The sequence below is a fragment of the Geospiza fortis genome, unplaced genomic scaffold (genome assembly GCF_000277835.1).
Source record: "Geospiza fortis unplaced genomic scaffold, GeoFor_1.0 scaffold636, whole genome shotgun sequence".
Classification (NCBI taxonomy): domain Eukaryota; kingdom Metazoa; phylum Chordata; class Aves; order Passeriformes; family Thraupidae; genus Geospiza; species Geospiza fortis.
Window position 1 is genome coordinate 1,041,202 of NW_005054435.1, and position 16,975 is coordinate 1,058,176.

General features: G+C 41.2%; 1 protein-coding gene across 2 annotated transcripts; it reads left to right on the forward strand.

The window, feature by feature from the left end:
• Positions 1 to 64: 64 nt before the first annotated feature.
• On the forward strand, positions 65 to 16,457 carry ADAD1 (adenosine deaminase domain containing 1). Of its 2 annotated transcripts, XM_031061989.1 has the most exons (13): positions 65 to 201; positions 528 to 725; positions 1,577 to 1,750; positions 2,162 to 2,329; positions 2,926 to 2,985; positions 3,502 to 3,624; positions 3,747 to 3,870; positions 4,069 to 4,239; positions 5,049 to 5,275; positions 5,769 to 6,006; positions 6,393 to 6,525; positions 6,698 to 6,798; positions 16,387 to 16,457. In XM_031061989.1, the coding sequence occupies exons 2-13, from the start codon at positions 539 to 541 to the stop codon at positions 16,400 to 16,402; spliced, it is 1,722 nt and encodes a 573-aa protein (XP_030917849.1). In that variant the 5' UTR covers positions 65 to 201; positions 528 to 538; the 3' UTR covers positions 16,403 to 16,457. The 2 variants fall into 2 exon arrangements, with proteins under 2 accessions (XP_030917849.1, XP_030917850.1); XM_031061990.1 differs by lacking the exon at positions 16,387 to 16,457 and having other exon boundaries at positions 6,698 to 8,301.
• The last annotated feature ends 518 nt before the right edge of the window (positions 16,458 to 16,975 follow it).

A 16,975-nucleotide genomic window follows, 5' to 3' on the forward strand; every position in this document is an offset into this window, starting at 1 on the left:
GGCGGTGAGGGCCCGCCCCGGGCTCTGAGGGCCCGGAGGGCTGAGGCGGGAACGCTGCTCGGCTCTCGGAGGCCATCGCCTCAGGGCGGCCAGCACCTCCCCGGCTCCTCCAGCTTCGTGTGCCCTGAGGGGCGCTCCGCCTGCTTGCGGGGTGTGAGCGCTGAGCAACTCTCCACAGCAGGACCAGGGCAGCAGGTGCAGGTACCAAACCCTTTAACTGCAGCGCTAGCTTGGGCTGGAGGCTTGAGAGGGATCAGCTTTGCTGCTTTAGTTCGCTTCACTCCCTCAGGAGAGTTGTTTTGAGGTGTGTCCTTCGAGGGGCAGGGCCGGGTTAGGCGTGAGGGAAGGTGGTGTAACAGAAGGGAGAAGTGGCCGCCGTGTGGGGAAGGACACCGGGTCTGGGTTCTACCCTAGCCCTGGGCGAGTTGTTCTTGGTGTTCCTGTGAAATAGCTTGACCGGGAGAACTGCTGGGTTCTTTGCAGGGTCTTTTTGCTGCTGGCAGCATTAGTGAGTCAAGTTTCCTTAGGTCGGTCGGAAATGGCGAGCAGCAATGGCTGCTTTGGGGGTGCGGCAATGCTCGCCTTCGGTCCCGCGCCTGAGAAGATTTTGCCCCCCGAGGTTCTCAGACAGCCAATTCCAAGGGATCTCTCCGAGCCTGTGACTGCACGGCTGAATCCTCCACCTTTTATTATGTGCAGTGAACCAGGGGTGATGAAAAATCCAGGTATAGTTTGCAGTTTATACACCGGGATTGGCTGTTCATGCTATTGAAAGTAACTTTGCTTTTTCTTATCGCTGTATTTTCTTACATGACTTCTTTGGCATTTCCTTAAACTTGTCCCTCCTCTTCTAAAGTCTTTTTGTGCTGGAAGTTTGTTTTTTGTTGTGGGGTGGCCTGTGTAGTCTGCAGCATTACTTACTTAAAAAGTTCAAGTTACAAAGTACTGTAGAGTGACAAAATATAGAATATGTTCTGCTGCATGAATTTTTATAAATAACATTGTGAAATGGTTTAACTGCAGTTTGAGATATCCCAAGATGTATTTTGAATTGCTTTGAGTAGTTGTGGTAAAAGCACCTGTTAAGACACTTAAAAGTGAGGATTTCTTGTCTGGGAAGTCGTTGTGCTTGGGTGTATCACACTGCTGAAGCTGATAGTTGCATCCATCCAGTGGCTGCTGAAACTTCTATAGCGTCTTAGAACAAGGAATCCTGCTACTGCCCAGCTTTGTGTGGAAAAAACACGGGCTCCACTGCTTGGTATCTGCCATCAGCAACTTTGATTGTTGATTTACAAGAGAGGGGAGGGGGATATATGTTGTATTTTGTTGTAGTACATCTCTCTTGTCTGTATTCAGAGATGATGGGATTTACTATAGTAAAAGGTTTGATGCTTGTAAAAGAGGATGCGCACACTGTTTTGAAATTGCTCTTGTTGCTAATGTCGGGTTCAATACAAAGCAGTAATGCTCCACAGTAAATTTTGGTTTGCTTTTTTAAGAAGCATCTGAAAAGCATTTGTTGTTAGCAGATTTTCAGACAGTGTGTTCAGTTCTCACCTTAATTCTGTTTAAGGACGTTTTCTTTCTCAAGGAGCCGACACCACCACATTTTCAGCCTTTCCCTCACAGAGAGACCTGGATTTGATTGAAAGATACAAACAGGGAGTAATAAACTCAGTGTCTGCCTTGCATCTGCTTGCCAAAACACACAACCTGCAGCTTGAATTGAAAGAAACGAGCGTGGCAGGTAAACGCTTCTGCTACCAAGTAAAGTGGTGTTTGCTTATCCTTGAGAGTATCTGAGTTGACTGGGTAGTGCTGATACAGCTGAACCTTCATACTGTTGATGGCACTACCCCCACATGTGTTGGGTTTTGGCTGCACTTTCCTTGCCTCCGCAGCTGTTTCTCATTATGAGGTGCTACAGAAATCGATCAATTTGCTTTAATTATGGCTGTTAACAGAACTTGTGTGAAGAGTTCATGAAGTGAAAGCTGCCAAAAGTTTTGGGGAGGTTATGGGTGAGGCTTTTATTTGCCAAAATTGTCTTTTTGTCTCGTATTTGTTCTAGGAATTCATACAAGGATGTAAAGCTATGGATGAAGTGCCTTCAAAAAGTTTCACTGGTTGCATTTGCTTTTTTTCTTCTCCTTTTAAGGTGATGTCATAAGGCCTTATTTTGCCTTTTGTGCTGTGATAAATGGTGTTTGCTACAAGACTGGGCTGGGAAAGAACAAGAAGGAATCTAAACTAAATGCAGCTAAACTGGCTCTTGCTGAGCTACTGAACTTGGAGAATACAGGGGCAAAGTCTTTTGAAGATTCAGGTAAATATTGTAGCAACACTTAATTACAACATAAAATGCTTGGCTTAACAGCATCCTATGCAAAACATCTGTGGTTTTATTAAATGCTGCGCTATTGGCCTCTCTCAGGTGTTTTGAATCCTTGGGGCAAATCTGTAGTTTGGTTCTGAAACTGTTCTTTATTTTTGTCGTTTGTGTATTAAGAGTTGCATCAGCTGGTGCCAGAAATACTGAAGGAATTCATTTGTTGATTTGCTACTCACTAGGTGCAGCAACAAGAAGTACATTCGCAAGTGCGTTTGAATTTTTAAAAGGCTTCCCTACTGAGATACTGCTTTCAACAGAGTTCATGATTAAAAGGCTTCCCCACTGAGATACTGCTTTCAACAGAAAAGGCTTCCCCACTGAGATACTGCTTTCAACAGAGTTCAGTTGCCATAATATTTTATCTTCTTTTGAGTTTTGCTGTCTGAATCATTCTAAGCTTACAGGGACTTCAAAATCAGAAGAGAAAGTTCATAGAGAATTAGAAAGTTTGACTTGCTGCAAATAGTGTGACATTCATGTTTAGAAATTAGGCATGTCCATCTCACTTCAAAATGTTCTTAAATTCTTAGCTTTTCCCTGTGTTCCTGCTCCCCAGCCTCCAGGAAACTCTGCTTGTGTTTCAAGGACTGGTAAGGAATAGTCTTGTCTTTCCTCTGTTGATTCAAATTGCTCAGCAAATAGTTTCTTTTTAAATTTTTTTTCATCTTTTAATACATTTAGTGGTCTCTATGTTGTTAGTGTTGTTTTAAACATTTTTGAAGGCTGTAAGAACTAGTATTACTAGGTCAGTTCTACAAAAGGGCGCACCTTCAGTAAATTGCTTGAATTTTTCAGTAAATTGCTTGAATTTCTGTCACTAGTCCAGGTGATAGAAATAGAAACAATATTCTTTGTCCTTACATGAGCTAGTGTGCAGTAGGTCATCCAACTTGGGCTATATCTTTTTCTACTGTAATGGATGGTAAAAGCATCAAGTATTTGGGTGTTCTTGAGCTTTTTTTAATCCTGAGGATCTTAAGACTCCTGAAAGTATGCGTGGTTGTGCGCGTGGTTGTGTGTTCAGGGTCATAATTTAGGAAGTTGCTCATGTATGCTTTTTCTGGTACCTGTAAGTTTGTCTTGATGGATTCTGTTGTTCCATTTAGGAGGAGAACATATCTATCAAAAGCTGTCACAAATGCTGGAGGAAGTGTTCAACCGCCTGACTACCCAACACTCCGAGTACCAAAGCTGTGGCAGTTCCCTAGCTGCCTTCATCATTGAAAAGGGCAAGTCTGGTTTGATTGTGAGCTTTGGGGAGTGGGAAACCTGTTCTCATGGAGCTCTGAGAGCTTGGAGCAGCTTGGTGGGCAGCCAGCCCAGGTGAACCCCCCACCATCTCTGGTTTTAGGTGGGCAGCATGAGGTGGTGGCTCTGGGGACAGGAGAATGCAACTACAGCCGGCGCTTGGAGTCCTGTGGGAGGCTCTTGCACGACAGCCATGCCATTGTCACTGCCAGGCGTTCCCTGCTCAGGTGGGAATGTCTCTGCAAATCCTTCCCTTGCTGCCACTTTGTGTCAGTTTCACTGCTGCACTTGAATTCTATACTTATGTGAACCAATAATGAATAGTAATGTAAACATGTATCTAGATTATATATAATGCATAATTTATTAAAGATATAATTTATTAAAGTATTTAATGTAAAATATATCATTTACTTTTCTTTTAGGTACTTGTACAGGCATCTTTTGCTGTTCTATAACAAAAATCCAGCCAAGGCAGAGAGATCCATATTTTGCACAGCGCCAGGCTCGAAGCTGCTTACCTTAAAGCAAAACATAACTCTCTCTCTCTACATGAACCAGCTTCCAAAAGGAACTGCTCAGTTAAAATCAGAGGTGTAAGTACCGTGGCATTTCCTGAGATAAAGTGGAATATTAATTTTTATCTTGTTTTGGGAACGTTAATGCACAAGATAGTTGTGGTATATATGCAATACAGCTCAATATGATGATACAGAAAATTTCTGTATGGGTTATAGAAGTTTCTTGGTTTTCTTTATTACAGACAACAAGCTGTTAACCCCTTTCCCAAGATACTATTAAAATACTGTTAAATCATGAATTTAACCGTTGAGCAAGTGGATTTAATGACCTAATGCCATTGTATGCACTACAAGATTGGAGTACAGAAAGCCTTGAACTGACACCAAAGGCTCTGCTTTGATGTCTTACCTCTTTGTAACTAAGGGAAAAAAGCTATTCTGCTTCAGAACAACCACTGGTTTGTCTCCCTTAGGTGTTGTATCTACTTACCTAAATATTTTGAATCACAGTGTGAGTTACATTTTAAAGGAGATTTTAAGAACCTTAGAGCTGTGTTTTTACAATTAACTTCTGTTACAGTGTGAGTAGACAAAAAGTGACAGCTGGTTTGTAGCTGATTTTTGTTTTTAATGTGTGCATTAAAATTAGACTGGTAGCTAAGGTTAGATTGAGTGGCTATTTCTGATTTAAATACTGATTTCACTATTCTAGACACTTGAGCAGCTCGGTCTGGTGTTTCTAAGAATTACAGATATTGAAGATAATACAAGGCCTAGATCTAGTGATTATTTTTTTGTAAGAAACAGCCTTACTAGCTACCACTTACTGCAATCTCTGATCAGAGTGCTTGCTCACTGAAATCCATTCTCCTGTCCTGCCACAGGCATCTCGGTCCCCAGTCTATCTCTGCTTACGAAGCCAGCGAAGAGCTGAGTCTGCACGTTGCCCTGGAAGGCAGGATTTACCTGGCTGTCTGCTGTCCCTCCAAGACTGTCAGAGTGAGCAGCATGTCAGCTGGGGACAAACTGACCAAGTGGGAGGTGGTTGGTCTTCAGGGAGCCTTGCTGAGCCACTTCATCGAACCCGTGTACATCAGCAGCATTCTCGTGGGTATGTTCAGTGCAAATTCCGGGTGGGGGTTTGTGTGTTTCTCTATTCCAATTTGATTGTGTGTTATAAAGCATGAACTAAATCAGAAATACTTTGAAGAATTATAGAATTGTTCTTTGAGATGTAGTGGACCAAAGTCTATTTGTTTAGTAGGCAGTTAAAAATGCTGTTGAATGTGAGGTAATGTGGGCAAACTCTTCAACATATTTCCTCGTCTGGAAGGTTGAAATTCTGTTTTAGTAGGGAACCTAAAGAGTTGGTGAAAAACAGTGGTTCAAAAAAGAAAGTATTTTCCAGCGAAAATAATGGTGCCTCTGGAGAAGAAAATGAGAAATCATTTTTGTTCTGTGAATTGAATATTGGAACTGATCTTTACAAACCTGAATTTTATGGGAAAAAATGACTATAGTAGATTAAGAATGCAGAAATATCTGCATTTTTTACTATTTAATTTGATGTACTTGCATGTGGCTGATCTTGTCCTGTTTACTAGGAAATGGAAGTTGTAAGGATACAAAAGGACTGGACATAACCATAAAGCAGCGTCTTGATGATGAACTTATTTCAAAGCTTCCTGTGCATTACCTGGTCAACAGATCTCGTGTTTACTTGGTGAAATCTGCACTGCCAATCCAAACAGATTTGAACCAGTGGTCGCTTAGTTTGAATTGGACATTGTCAGATGCATCCCTGGAGGTTGTGGATGGATTAAGTGGGAAAACCACTGAAAGGTCAGCATTTGTCTTCATTTTGTTGGATATAATGGGTTTGTGCTGGATTATTGGAGTATTTAATATTTTAAGCTATGAGAGAAATTCTCTCTCATGTTAGCTGAAAGCATCCTGTGATTAGGTGAAGTTTCAGAGATCTTGTAAGCTCACAGTGAGATTACAAGACACCACAGAAAACAGCTCTCTCAGTGGAGCCTGTAGTAGTGAAAATGTTTTATCTTTCACAATGCATGAAACTAATTGGGATTCCAATTGAGATGGAATCCAGCATGATGGCATTCACCAAGTGTTAGGAGGGGAGGGTAAAACCCCTGTAAGGATCAGAGCATCTCCCTGCAGTGAGTTTGTTCCCGAGATCCATCATCGTTTCCCCGCTCTGCCCCCAGCTCCCCGTTCCGCAGCGGCACCTGCCTGGCCAGCCGCCTGTGCAAGGCCGCCATGTTCAGCCGCTTCAGGATGCTCGCCAGGGAAGCAGGACGGGCCGACCTGCTCCAGTTTCCAACATACCATGAGGCAAAGGTGAGCTGACACGGGGAGAGGGATCATTTTTGCAGTGTTTGTGCTTGTGCCTATTCCATGTTGGTGGTAGAGAACTCAGATCCCTCTGAGTAGTTCTTGAGATTTTTCTACAGATCTCTCTGTAACTGTAATTCTTGAGATTTTACAAGGTGTTTCTTTTTTCTTCATTTAGATTAAATCTCAGTTGTACCAAGAAGCTAAAAGCTTGCTGCAGAGCTACCTAGAGCAGCACAGTTATGGATCGTGGATTGTGAAGTCTCCGCATATTGAACAGTTCAGTGATTGATGGAGGTGGATTAAATGTCAAGTCGGTTTGAATGACCTGTTTCAGTAAATAGAGTTCTGAGTAGTAAAATGTTCAACTTTTAAGTTTGTAGTTACAGGAAGAAAAAAATTCCAGAACTGCTTCTTGTCAGTTTAAATGCAGTTATTAAGCTACCTGTAATAGTTCAGTCTTTTCCCAAAATTGATGTTTTCTCATATGTAGGAGTATCTAACAGCTTTGTTCTGCTTTGGCCCCCCAGTGCCGCCTCATTTCAGCTCACTGACCCTGACTCCTAGAAATCCCCCCCCACTCCGTGGAATTATCATGTTTTTTTCCTGATAGTTTCAGGGTTTCTGTATATTGATTTCTTCTTTTTCCTCCCTTTCTCATAACTTCAGAAAAGAAAAAAAAAATCAGTAAAAGCTGTATTTCTTTCAAAAAAAAAGGCATACTAATGTGTCTTTCAAGAAAAAAGAAATGGACAGTCTGCTTTATCTGTAGGCATTCATCCTTTGCTGGGAGTTTTGTTTAGTGTCAATCTGCCAACTGGCTTATAGTTTATGTTGTTTGTGCTAGAAGAGTTAAATAATAATTTTTGTACTTCCAAATGTGAAACCTGGAATGACCAGCTGTTACTCAACTGTTTTGTGACAATTACTGATTCTGGTAGTGGGTTTAAAGCATTATGCAGGTGTCAAAGCTGTAATTGAGAAAGTAATGCAATGTAGTACAGAAGTGTCCAGAAACAAGGTTTTTTCAGCTTTTGTGGTTTGCCTCAAACCCCATCAGTGTTAATGCTTATGTATGAGTTGGACTCCTGCACTGAAGATGGCACCATCACTGCACTGGCAAGTCCTAGTGAAATCATCTGCATACGCAGTAACCTGGAAAATAGTGCCTGTCACAAGGGAATTTACTTCCTTTTAAGTCCTGGTGAGAACATTGGTAGCATTGGGAGGGTGTTGTTCAGTGCCACGTTTGGAGTTGGCGTGGTGTTGTGAGCAGTGGTGTGTTCAAGCTAGACAGTAAACCTGGATTATGTTTGTGATTCCTGTAAATCATGCTGGGGGGGTTACACAGTGTTCTCATACATCAGGAATAGTGAGCGTAGGGCTGGAGACATGTTTCACCTTCTTAGTGTCAGAAGATTCTCAAAGAAGTTCCTCCTCCTAGTGTTTGTTTCTTTCCTTAATCTGTTCTTCCAGCGAATATGTAGAGTCTTCTGTTGGGATGATCCTATGCTGATTCACAAGTTACTGAAACTCGCTGACCTGTTACTGTTTGGTCCTTGACCTTTTTTTGGCTGATGTGCTCTCTTGTTTTCTGTTACTGTCCTTTTTTGGGGTTGTGTGGTGGTTTTTGGTTTATTGTGGTACATGTTCCACAGACTGCTGGTTCCATGTAATGTTTTCTAAGAATGCTTGGGAATGACCATCGTGTTCCAGGCTAGAGCACAGTGTTGCCTTTTTGTAGGGGTGTTAAAAGTTCAATAAATGTCCTTGACAATGCAATAGCTATACCTTCATACATAGAGATGCTGGGAAGTGATACACATGTCAAATCTGACACACACATAGCATACCACGCATGTGTTTGCATTCTGTACACTCCTGGATTGTTTTTTGTATGGCCTTAGTCTTCTGCTGAGGTATTGGCCCCAAGGTGTTTCCTGTAGTTGAACCAGAAGCCTTAAATATGTACAAGTGCTGAGCTTTGTTCGTGTGCTTCAGCCATTTTATTAATTGAACAGCAAACTGAAATTTCCATGGAACTTAGGTGCTGCCTTAGGAGGAGAGATGTTTGTTAGTGAAAAGGATGTGTTTGGCTGGACATGATTACTGTGTCCTTGAGCAGTAACTTGATGGCACCTGTGTAGGTCCAGTTCTTCTACCTGGATTGTTCTTCAAGTAGCAGCATGTGCAGCATGCACTAAGCTAGTAAATGGAAGCATGGAGACACTGTGTTCAGGTTTTTCCTTGGCTACTTCGGTAATTCCAACATATATGGTTCTACAAGCTTGAGAGCGGCAAGGGTTCTGCAGTTCCAGTGCTGAGGCTGAAGCTGTATTCCCAACAGGTCCATGCACATGGAGCAGGTGTGCATCACACAGATGTGGCACAGAGCAGACAGGCAGGTGAGTACCAGCAGCAGCAGCCTGTGGCAGGGCTCAGCCTCTCCCCTCCCTGCTTGAGAAGATCTGAGCTCCAGGGCGAAGAATGGATGTACACATGGATATGGAGTGGGGTGGTGTGTGGGGGTGTGCTTTCCAATTTATGGAGCTCTACCTGGACAGCTGGAGTGACACACAGTGACCTTTAGGAATGGTACTTCCTGATTCCGTGCCTCCACTGAGACTCCAAACCACATGCTGCTCTCTCTACTTCCATGCTTTTTCCTTCACCTCCGTTCTGCAGTGGCATGGAGTAGAGAATTGGGGGCAGAAAGGCAAAGGCCGTGGAGTTAAGGACAATTTCCTGGAGCAGCAGTGGTTCACATGGGGGGAAAAAAACCCAATAACAGTCAATCATCGACAGCTCCCTCCACCATTTTCTGAACCAGAAGGAAAGCTTCTCTGGAAGAGGATCCCTTTCCTCCATCCCTGGTAATGATGTGAGGTACACAGTAACCTCTGTGTTTTGGCTGTTCCCACTCCTGGATGCTGCAGAAACTAATCCTATCCTGGATGGAACCAGAGCATTATTCATCCTTTTCACAAAGGAACACAGGTCTCATTTCCATAGCCAATGGCTCTCCCTCTTCTTAGGTGTCGGCTGAGTTAGTTTGGTCCATCACTGGGTTCTGTCTATCCTAGATGTACACACAATACATACAGTATTACACAGTTCAATGTTACAGACTTCTTACCTAGAAATCAAATCCCCTTCAGGTACAAACTGTGTTTCCGCTTCTCTCTGCATTACGTGCCATGTGCCCCTGGGTTTTGGGGCAAAAAATCCAATCCCACAGCTGGTTTTGCCTCTGCTTGAGGCAGGGCTAATCCACTGTAGGATGTCAGGTGTCGTATCATATCATGCCACGTCTCACGCTTCATACATTTGCATGTGTGTCACACCCCTGTCGTGTCGCATACATTCCATGGCACATGTCAAACATCTTAATTTGGTACTAGAGCTGTGCAATCAAGCAGAAGGCAGGTCAGGAAATCAGTTTTGATAACTCTTTAGGGGTTCTGTGGTTTTCTTACAGCATAGTGAGGGAAGGTATGTCTAGTAAAGTTCACCTTGTTACGCATTTTCAGATGCTTTTGACACCATCCTTGTTCTCTAAGGACATATTTTAAAGCTTGGGGAAATACAGAAGCTGGTCCTGAAGTTGGTGTTTAAGAATATGCACCTTCCTATGATGTAGATTTGATAGACATAACCATGTGTAGCACAAGCACCTTCCTCACACCTCAGCTAGCTCTTTGAGTCAGCAGTCTTTATACAAGTATTTATTTGAAAAAGCATCTTGAACTTCTTGCTGGAGGTGCTGTGTGGGGAGCAAGGCAGCCTAAACATGGTTTGAAAATCGACAGCAGATCGTGGCTACTGTGCAAGTGTGATGTTGTTAACCCCAAAACTGGAGCCAGGGCAGGCAAAGCCTCCTCTTTCCATGTCTGTGAACCTACAGCTGTCTCAGAACAGCCCAGCTCCAAAGCAGTTTGTGCAGACCAGATGCCACAAAAAGTGTATGTAGTTTTGTAAGAATCCATATATCACACTGCTTGTGTTTGTGAAATTGTTAGTGAGCTCCAGCTTCTGCGCGAGTATCTCCTTGCCATCCTTTCCTGCTTTCTGAACTATTTGACTGTCCTGCCTTACTGAATGCTTACTGTTTAGGGGTTTAGGAAATGTCTTGGTTATTCCACTTGGGATGTCCAGCTGCACAGACTGACTCCAGGGTAGGTTTTACCCAACTGCTGAAGTTGAGGGCTCTTGGGCTTAAGGAAATAATAAAGAAAGTCTTATTTATTAAGAGAATTGTTTTTAATGAAAACTGCTTCTTCGCCCTCTCTGGTTGCTGAGAGCTGGAGCAGCACTACCACAACACTGCCCGCAGAGAAATGTCTGAGCTGATATTAGAAGAGGTTTGTTTGCAAAGCCATGTATTGTGGGTGATGCTGTTTCTTTCTACATGCTGCATCTAAGAATTTTTGCAGTAAGAAGGAATCTGTGTAAAGAGAAGGATTTTTCTACAAAGATTACCAAGGTAGAAGGAATTCTTATGCAGAAGTTTCTTGCCTGTTTTCTCATCTGTGTCCTGTATTCAAGTATTTTTGTTGTTACTGTCACCTGATTTGAGGGGAGGGTGGGGCTTATCTGTTTGTGGCTGAGGTGACTGACAGTATTTACTTTCCTGAGTCCTTGTGGGTGGGGACAGAGCACTCCTTCGCAGTGGGAAGAGAAGAGTAGAGAAACAGACGGCAGTGCTGTGAGTATTTTCCCAGTTTTGGCAGAAAGCTGTCATTAACGCCCATTTTCTCTTTGCAGCCTGCAAGGAAACTGCTGTTTTTTCCATTGTTAGTCTGGTTTTAAGTCTAAGGTGAAGTACTCCATACCACACCCACCAGGAAAGCACATCAAAGTCTAAACTTGATAGATGATAGCTGCTGTAGTAGGCTCACTTTCATCAATTATAGCCTGCCTTGTTAGTATTGACTTGGAGCTTTTGTGTAGTAAAAAATGCTCTTACATTGTTTCTTTGTCATAGAACTGAGGCCATCTGCATTGGAAGTAAGGACATTGCTGAGGTTCCACAGAAAGACTTCTGACAATGCAGTGTGTTCACATGGATTTATACATTAATCTTCAATTTCATGTCAGTTTTGTTGTTCTGGGACCTCAGTTACCTGCACAGTTGTTCTTTCAAGTGTGTTACTGGTTCCATAATGCTTCCCTGTCTCTGAAGAATTTTGAGAAGTATGTATTTTGCTTACACCATTGAGAAAAATGTGTCCTGCAGGAAGCTTGTGTAGCTAAGTAGTACAGCTCAGGAAAAAGTGAAAGTTTCTTTTTTGAGGGGAAGCAATTTAGTATTCTATACCTTGTGCTGTATGCCAGCATTAACTGGCATTTTATATTGCTTAAAAAAGGTTATCTGCAGGTGTCTTGCTTTGAGCCTGGTACCTGCACGCTTGCATGCTGCTGAACGCTTCACTAGGGTTTTTTGTGTGTTTTTTAAAGAATAGAGTATTAAGTGACCCTTTAAAAGGACAGTATCATAACAAAGAAGACTCTAGACATGATTTTTATATGTCCATGACATTTATTAAATATAATCCACAATAACTTTTAATAGCTTTTTCAATAAATAGTTGTCTCAGGTTATTGACAAAGTGACAATGAATGAGTTTTCCAAAGAACGTTGAGCCCCTAGGGCTTACAGAAAGGATCAAGTGTGATCTTAGAACAAACTGTCTTACCACCCACATTAAGAACATTTAGTGGTCCCAAAATGGACAACAAGCTAGTAGTATGCCACATGGCAAAATACATAAATTATTCAGAATTAAATATTTCAATAAATAATGTAGCAGTAAAAATAAAATTGGTTATACAATTTCTTTCTGCATAGATTGCAGGAATCTGGTCATTTCTTGGTGAAATTCAGGAAACTTTTTCTTCTCATTGGCTTCACACTTCTTGCATGTTGGGTTTGAGAAATTAGGGTCCTGCAACACAGAGAATTTTATTGATTGGTGATAACTTCCTTGCTAGCTGGTTTTAACAATGATACATCAACTTCTATAAAGATTTTCCTTTAACAAAAAACAACCCTTAATATTTCTAGCCTGAGGAGTACTCATAAAATGCTACAAGGATGTCTAGGCCATGGATTTTAGTCTAGTAGTATGTCAGGGTGTGCTACATTCATCCCTGGGCCCTCCAGTCATAAACTTTTTTGAAAACTGGCACAGTTTTCAAAGCCATTGCTATGTAAATATTTGTTATGCTCCTAAAAGCAAGCTTTTGTCAGCATAAGATGCTTGGCATGATTCAGCAAAGAAAATACCATCTTTAGTTAAATGTTGGCTTGTATGACCCATAGGGCTCAAATGTATTTTCCTGTATTAGATTACCATGCAAATAGATGTTTTCACATAGTTAATCTTAGCATATTTTTGTAAAAAAAAAACCACCCGTATTTCATGGATTGATAACACAGATCTTGATACATGAACGTGCTGATTCTGGCATGGTTTTTCACTAATGGTGAAACACTTTTTTATTTCCTTTTTTTTTTTGGTAGCACTTGTAAAAGATGGCCTACCATAAAATCCTCAAGATTCTTCTTGATATTTATTACAAGTTGCTGTTTGTCCTCTTCCACATCTTGTTTCAAGACCTCCAGTTCTTTCAGGAAGCATGCTAGAGTTGTGTGGTTGCACTCCTAGAACAGTCAGTGAAATTGTTATATTTATGACTTGTTTTCCTTGTTCCTGTTTTCAAAATCTCAATTCCCTGGGTTTTTTACTCTCATCTCAGTAACTGAGCTGTTTGTTTTCTGCACTGTATTACACTTCATTTGTTGCCCTCAATATTGGGAGATGTTATATGGGGCCTTAATTCTGTAGCTTTTGAGAAGTGAGTAACTTTTTCAAGACACTTGAACTGTTGCAATATCTCTTGGGGACACAAAGCTGCAATATTTACTCCTGAAGCGAGCCTTACTCCTGGTTGCTATCTGAAAATCATGGGTTAGCAAACAGGTGGCCTCTCCTAGAGACATCTTGAATTGATGCATTTTGGTTGCTCTATCTAATGTCTGCATCACAGCTGGCTTTTGAACAGGGTAAATAACTTTACACACCACTTTTGCAAGGTATTTCAGGCACTCACTGACAATACCTTACTAATCAGCCCCAAACATTTGCATTTAAGACTTGGAGGTCTGAGATAGCCAGGTCTTAATGCTGCCAGCAGACGAGAAAAGGGACACAGATAAGGAAGTGGTTGCAGAATCTGACTTTAAATCTATACTGAAACAAAAGTGTTTTTAAGTGAGAAGTCTTCTGACTTAGAAACTTACCGGGAGTTCAAAGCAGCTAACAGATAACTTGTGTAAAGCTTTTAACTACTTGCCAGTACTAAATAATTAATGCTTTTGTTTATTGAGCTGCTTGCATGCTGAATGAAAGGTAGTACAAATCAGCAGCCTGTCTGCAGTACAGCTGTATTTGGAATACTCTCTGCACGCTGATGAGCTGAGTTTCAGAGAGAGGTGACCCCAATGATGGTATTCTTGTGCGAATAAGCCTCAGGTATTAACTCAGTGCTATACAACATGATGTACAGCTTATGTATCCAGAAGGGCTTGGTTAAGTTGTATTCGTGAAGAGAATTAAGTAGAGCATACCTGAGTTTCATCATTGATGGGATGCAGAAAACTTACAACATCTTAAAGAGAACCAGCCAGTGGCTCTGCCTCTAGTTTAGATAAAATGTGGGTGATTCATGTGGATACTGCTTTAATCTATTTCTAAGTCTGGTTTCATTCTCAGAATTGTTCCTGTGTTAGAGCTAACAGTATTGCCTCCTGCAAATCTTATACCATCTTTAAATTTTCATGAACCACTTTTTTCCTATGAATTCAAGCATGTTTTGAGCAGGATGAAAGAAGTATTAATTTTGTGTTCCTTATTGCACAGAGACAATGAGATAATATTGCATATCAGCCTTTTAACACTTGAGAATAAAAAGCAAAATCAGAAGTTCCTTTAAGAAATTGCACTCCCTAAATTGAATTAAAACCAAACAGAAAATTCAAACTCACGTGTCTGTCGTTCGGTGTGTAAAAGTCAAGAAAATTCTGTAGAGAAGGAGGGGGGAAAGTTAATTTTTCTGAAAAAAAATACATAGGAAAAACAAATACAAATGAATCTTCATATAACAGAAAGTCACCACTTACGTTGTCGATGTTTTTCAGGAGTCCTAAATCAATTATTGAAGCTTCAAGACGTTCTGCTTTTTGAGTCTTATTAAGAGGTGCTCCATAAGCTGCACTCATGAGAATTAGTGCTGCAACACAGCCAAAGATGAGGACTTTGCACATGGTGTCAGTGTTATCTGGATGCCAATATTAGAGTTGGGATGGATAGTGAGAGCTGATAAGTTGTCATTAAGCTGTTTAGTGTATTTATACTCTTCTTTCTGGGGGGGAAAAAGATGGGGGCGTCATGAAGAAGAGGTTTTATTACACATTTTTTCATATGTTCTACCTGTATGGCAAGAATCATTACTTTTGTTTTTCCTCCCTTGATGACACTTTGGAATTTTTATCAAGCAGAAGGGATTTTACCTACATTCACTGCTGTAAGAGAAGCCCACACTCACTTTTGGCAGCCTCTCTTTGTGCTTCCTGCATGAAACACTTTTTCCCTGCACTGTCCTACTCCCCCATAGAATAGGCCACAGAGTATACTCCTGCCATACAAAATGTTGTCCTAAAGGTGTATATTTTAATCATTACTTTAGTGAAGAAGAAAGAAGCCTTCTAATTTTAGTAATTGTTGATTAAACAACAGGAAGAAAGTTGGCTTCCTGTCTGAAGGTGGTTTTTTTACCTGTCATCTTTCGCAAAGGCAGTGTAAGCTTAGGTGCCTAACTCACCTCTTTATAGCATCAAATTTGAAACATTTATGAAAAAAATCCATCAGAATCCCTTGTTTGGGGATGAGAAGCTATCCCTTCTATTGCTGTTTATCTTAACACGACTCTTTTTTCATTGTGTGCAACTTTCACTTTTCTGCAGCTTAGAATGAAAATGCACCGCTGTAAAATGTTTACAGATTTTATTGCAGATACCTAACCCGCTGCATCTTGTGGTGTGTATCACAGCACTGAATTCATAGTAGGCAGTCATTTGACACTGAATTCTGGCAAAGATAGTATTGCTAAGTTGTTTTCCTCTTCTGCTTCATGTGCCTGTTGGCTGATTTCTTTGGGATGTGAAGTGTTTAAAATTGACAGCTTCCTTCATTTTGAGTGTAGTTCTGAGCCAAATACTCCCCCTGCTGCCCAGTAGGTTCTGACATTATGTGAAACACAGTTCTGCTCAGTGAATTCAGCTGCTGAAGCTATGTGGAATAAATTCTGGTTTGCACACTGCTGTTGATTGAAGTTTTGTAGCATTTAGGATGTGCAGGCATGGGTGGGTAACTATTTCACCTGTCATTGCCTTATGGAAACCCACATTGCATGCTCTGATCTGCAGTCGGGGCATGTGGATCTGCTGGAAGTTGGTTAGAGTACACTTTGGCTTGGATTAAACACAGCCATCAGTATAATTCCTTTTTGTTAGTGTGTGTCTGACCCTCAGTCATTAACTCAGTGCTAATTAGCAGTGCAATCCCAGCTCTAGAGAACACCTTAATATCCTGGTTTTGAAATAAACCCATTTCATGTCTGTGGTCGTAAACAAGTCGTAGTAGCTATCTTAGCTTGCAATATGGTAATATTTGTGCAGTTTCAAACTTCTTCTGGCACCTTATATTTGCATCTACTATTCTTGATAGTAACCAATTTGTAATGAGGTGAGCTGCTGTGCACTGGGTTGTCAACTTTTCTTCAGCTTCCTGCTGTTTTCTTTTTCAGGCCTTGGAGATCTTAGGAAAAAAGAAAGCTTGAGCATTCTGTCAGAGCTTTTCAGCAGATTTGCAGCCAGGTCAGTACAAAATATACTACTCCAGTTGTAGTCTTGATGTAATTGGAAGCAGTTCTTTATCTGTTCATTCTTTTCAAAGACAAAGAGACTTGCACATCCAGGCAGGAGGATGGAATCTTAATATGCAGCATTTAATAAATTGTGCACGGGAGTTTGAATGATTCATTTCTGCTTAATATTGTGCTGCAGGATTTGTGGTCCAGCAGGAGAAAGCAACGGATCTTGTTTTGACCATTTTTATTGGATGTACCAGGTGAGGAAGAGATGGCTTGGAGTGTATTGATGAGCTGAGAAACAGCAAACCCTCACTTAGTGTTAACACACAACTTTGCTGTGCTGGTCAGATTTCAGTTATCATGCTGAGTCTGTGCTCATATTTATTACTGGGCAATGAATTACTTGGAGTTTTATTCATTGATTTAATCCTCCCAGCTTCACTTGACTAGAGTTGCTAGCATTTTAACAGGAATGAAGTTATTCTTTTAAATTGTCCTGGAATCACAGAGGATAAAGTAGTGC

Bases quoted from the DNA above. Each gene is read 5' to 3' on its own strand.
- ADAD1 (XM_031061989.1), top strand. From the start codon at position 539: ATGGCGAGCAGCAATGGCTGCTTTGGGGGTGCGGCAATGCTCGCCTTC. The intron at 726-1,576 runs GTATAGTTTGCA...ATTCTGTTTAAG, and splicing joins AGGGGTGATGAAAAATCCAG to GACGTTTTCTTTCTCAAGGA. The intron at 3,625-3,746 runs GCAAGTCTGGTT...CTCTGGTTTTAG, and splicing joins TGCCTTCATCATTGAAAAGG to GTGGGCAGCATGAGGTGGTG.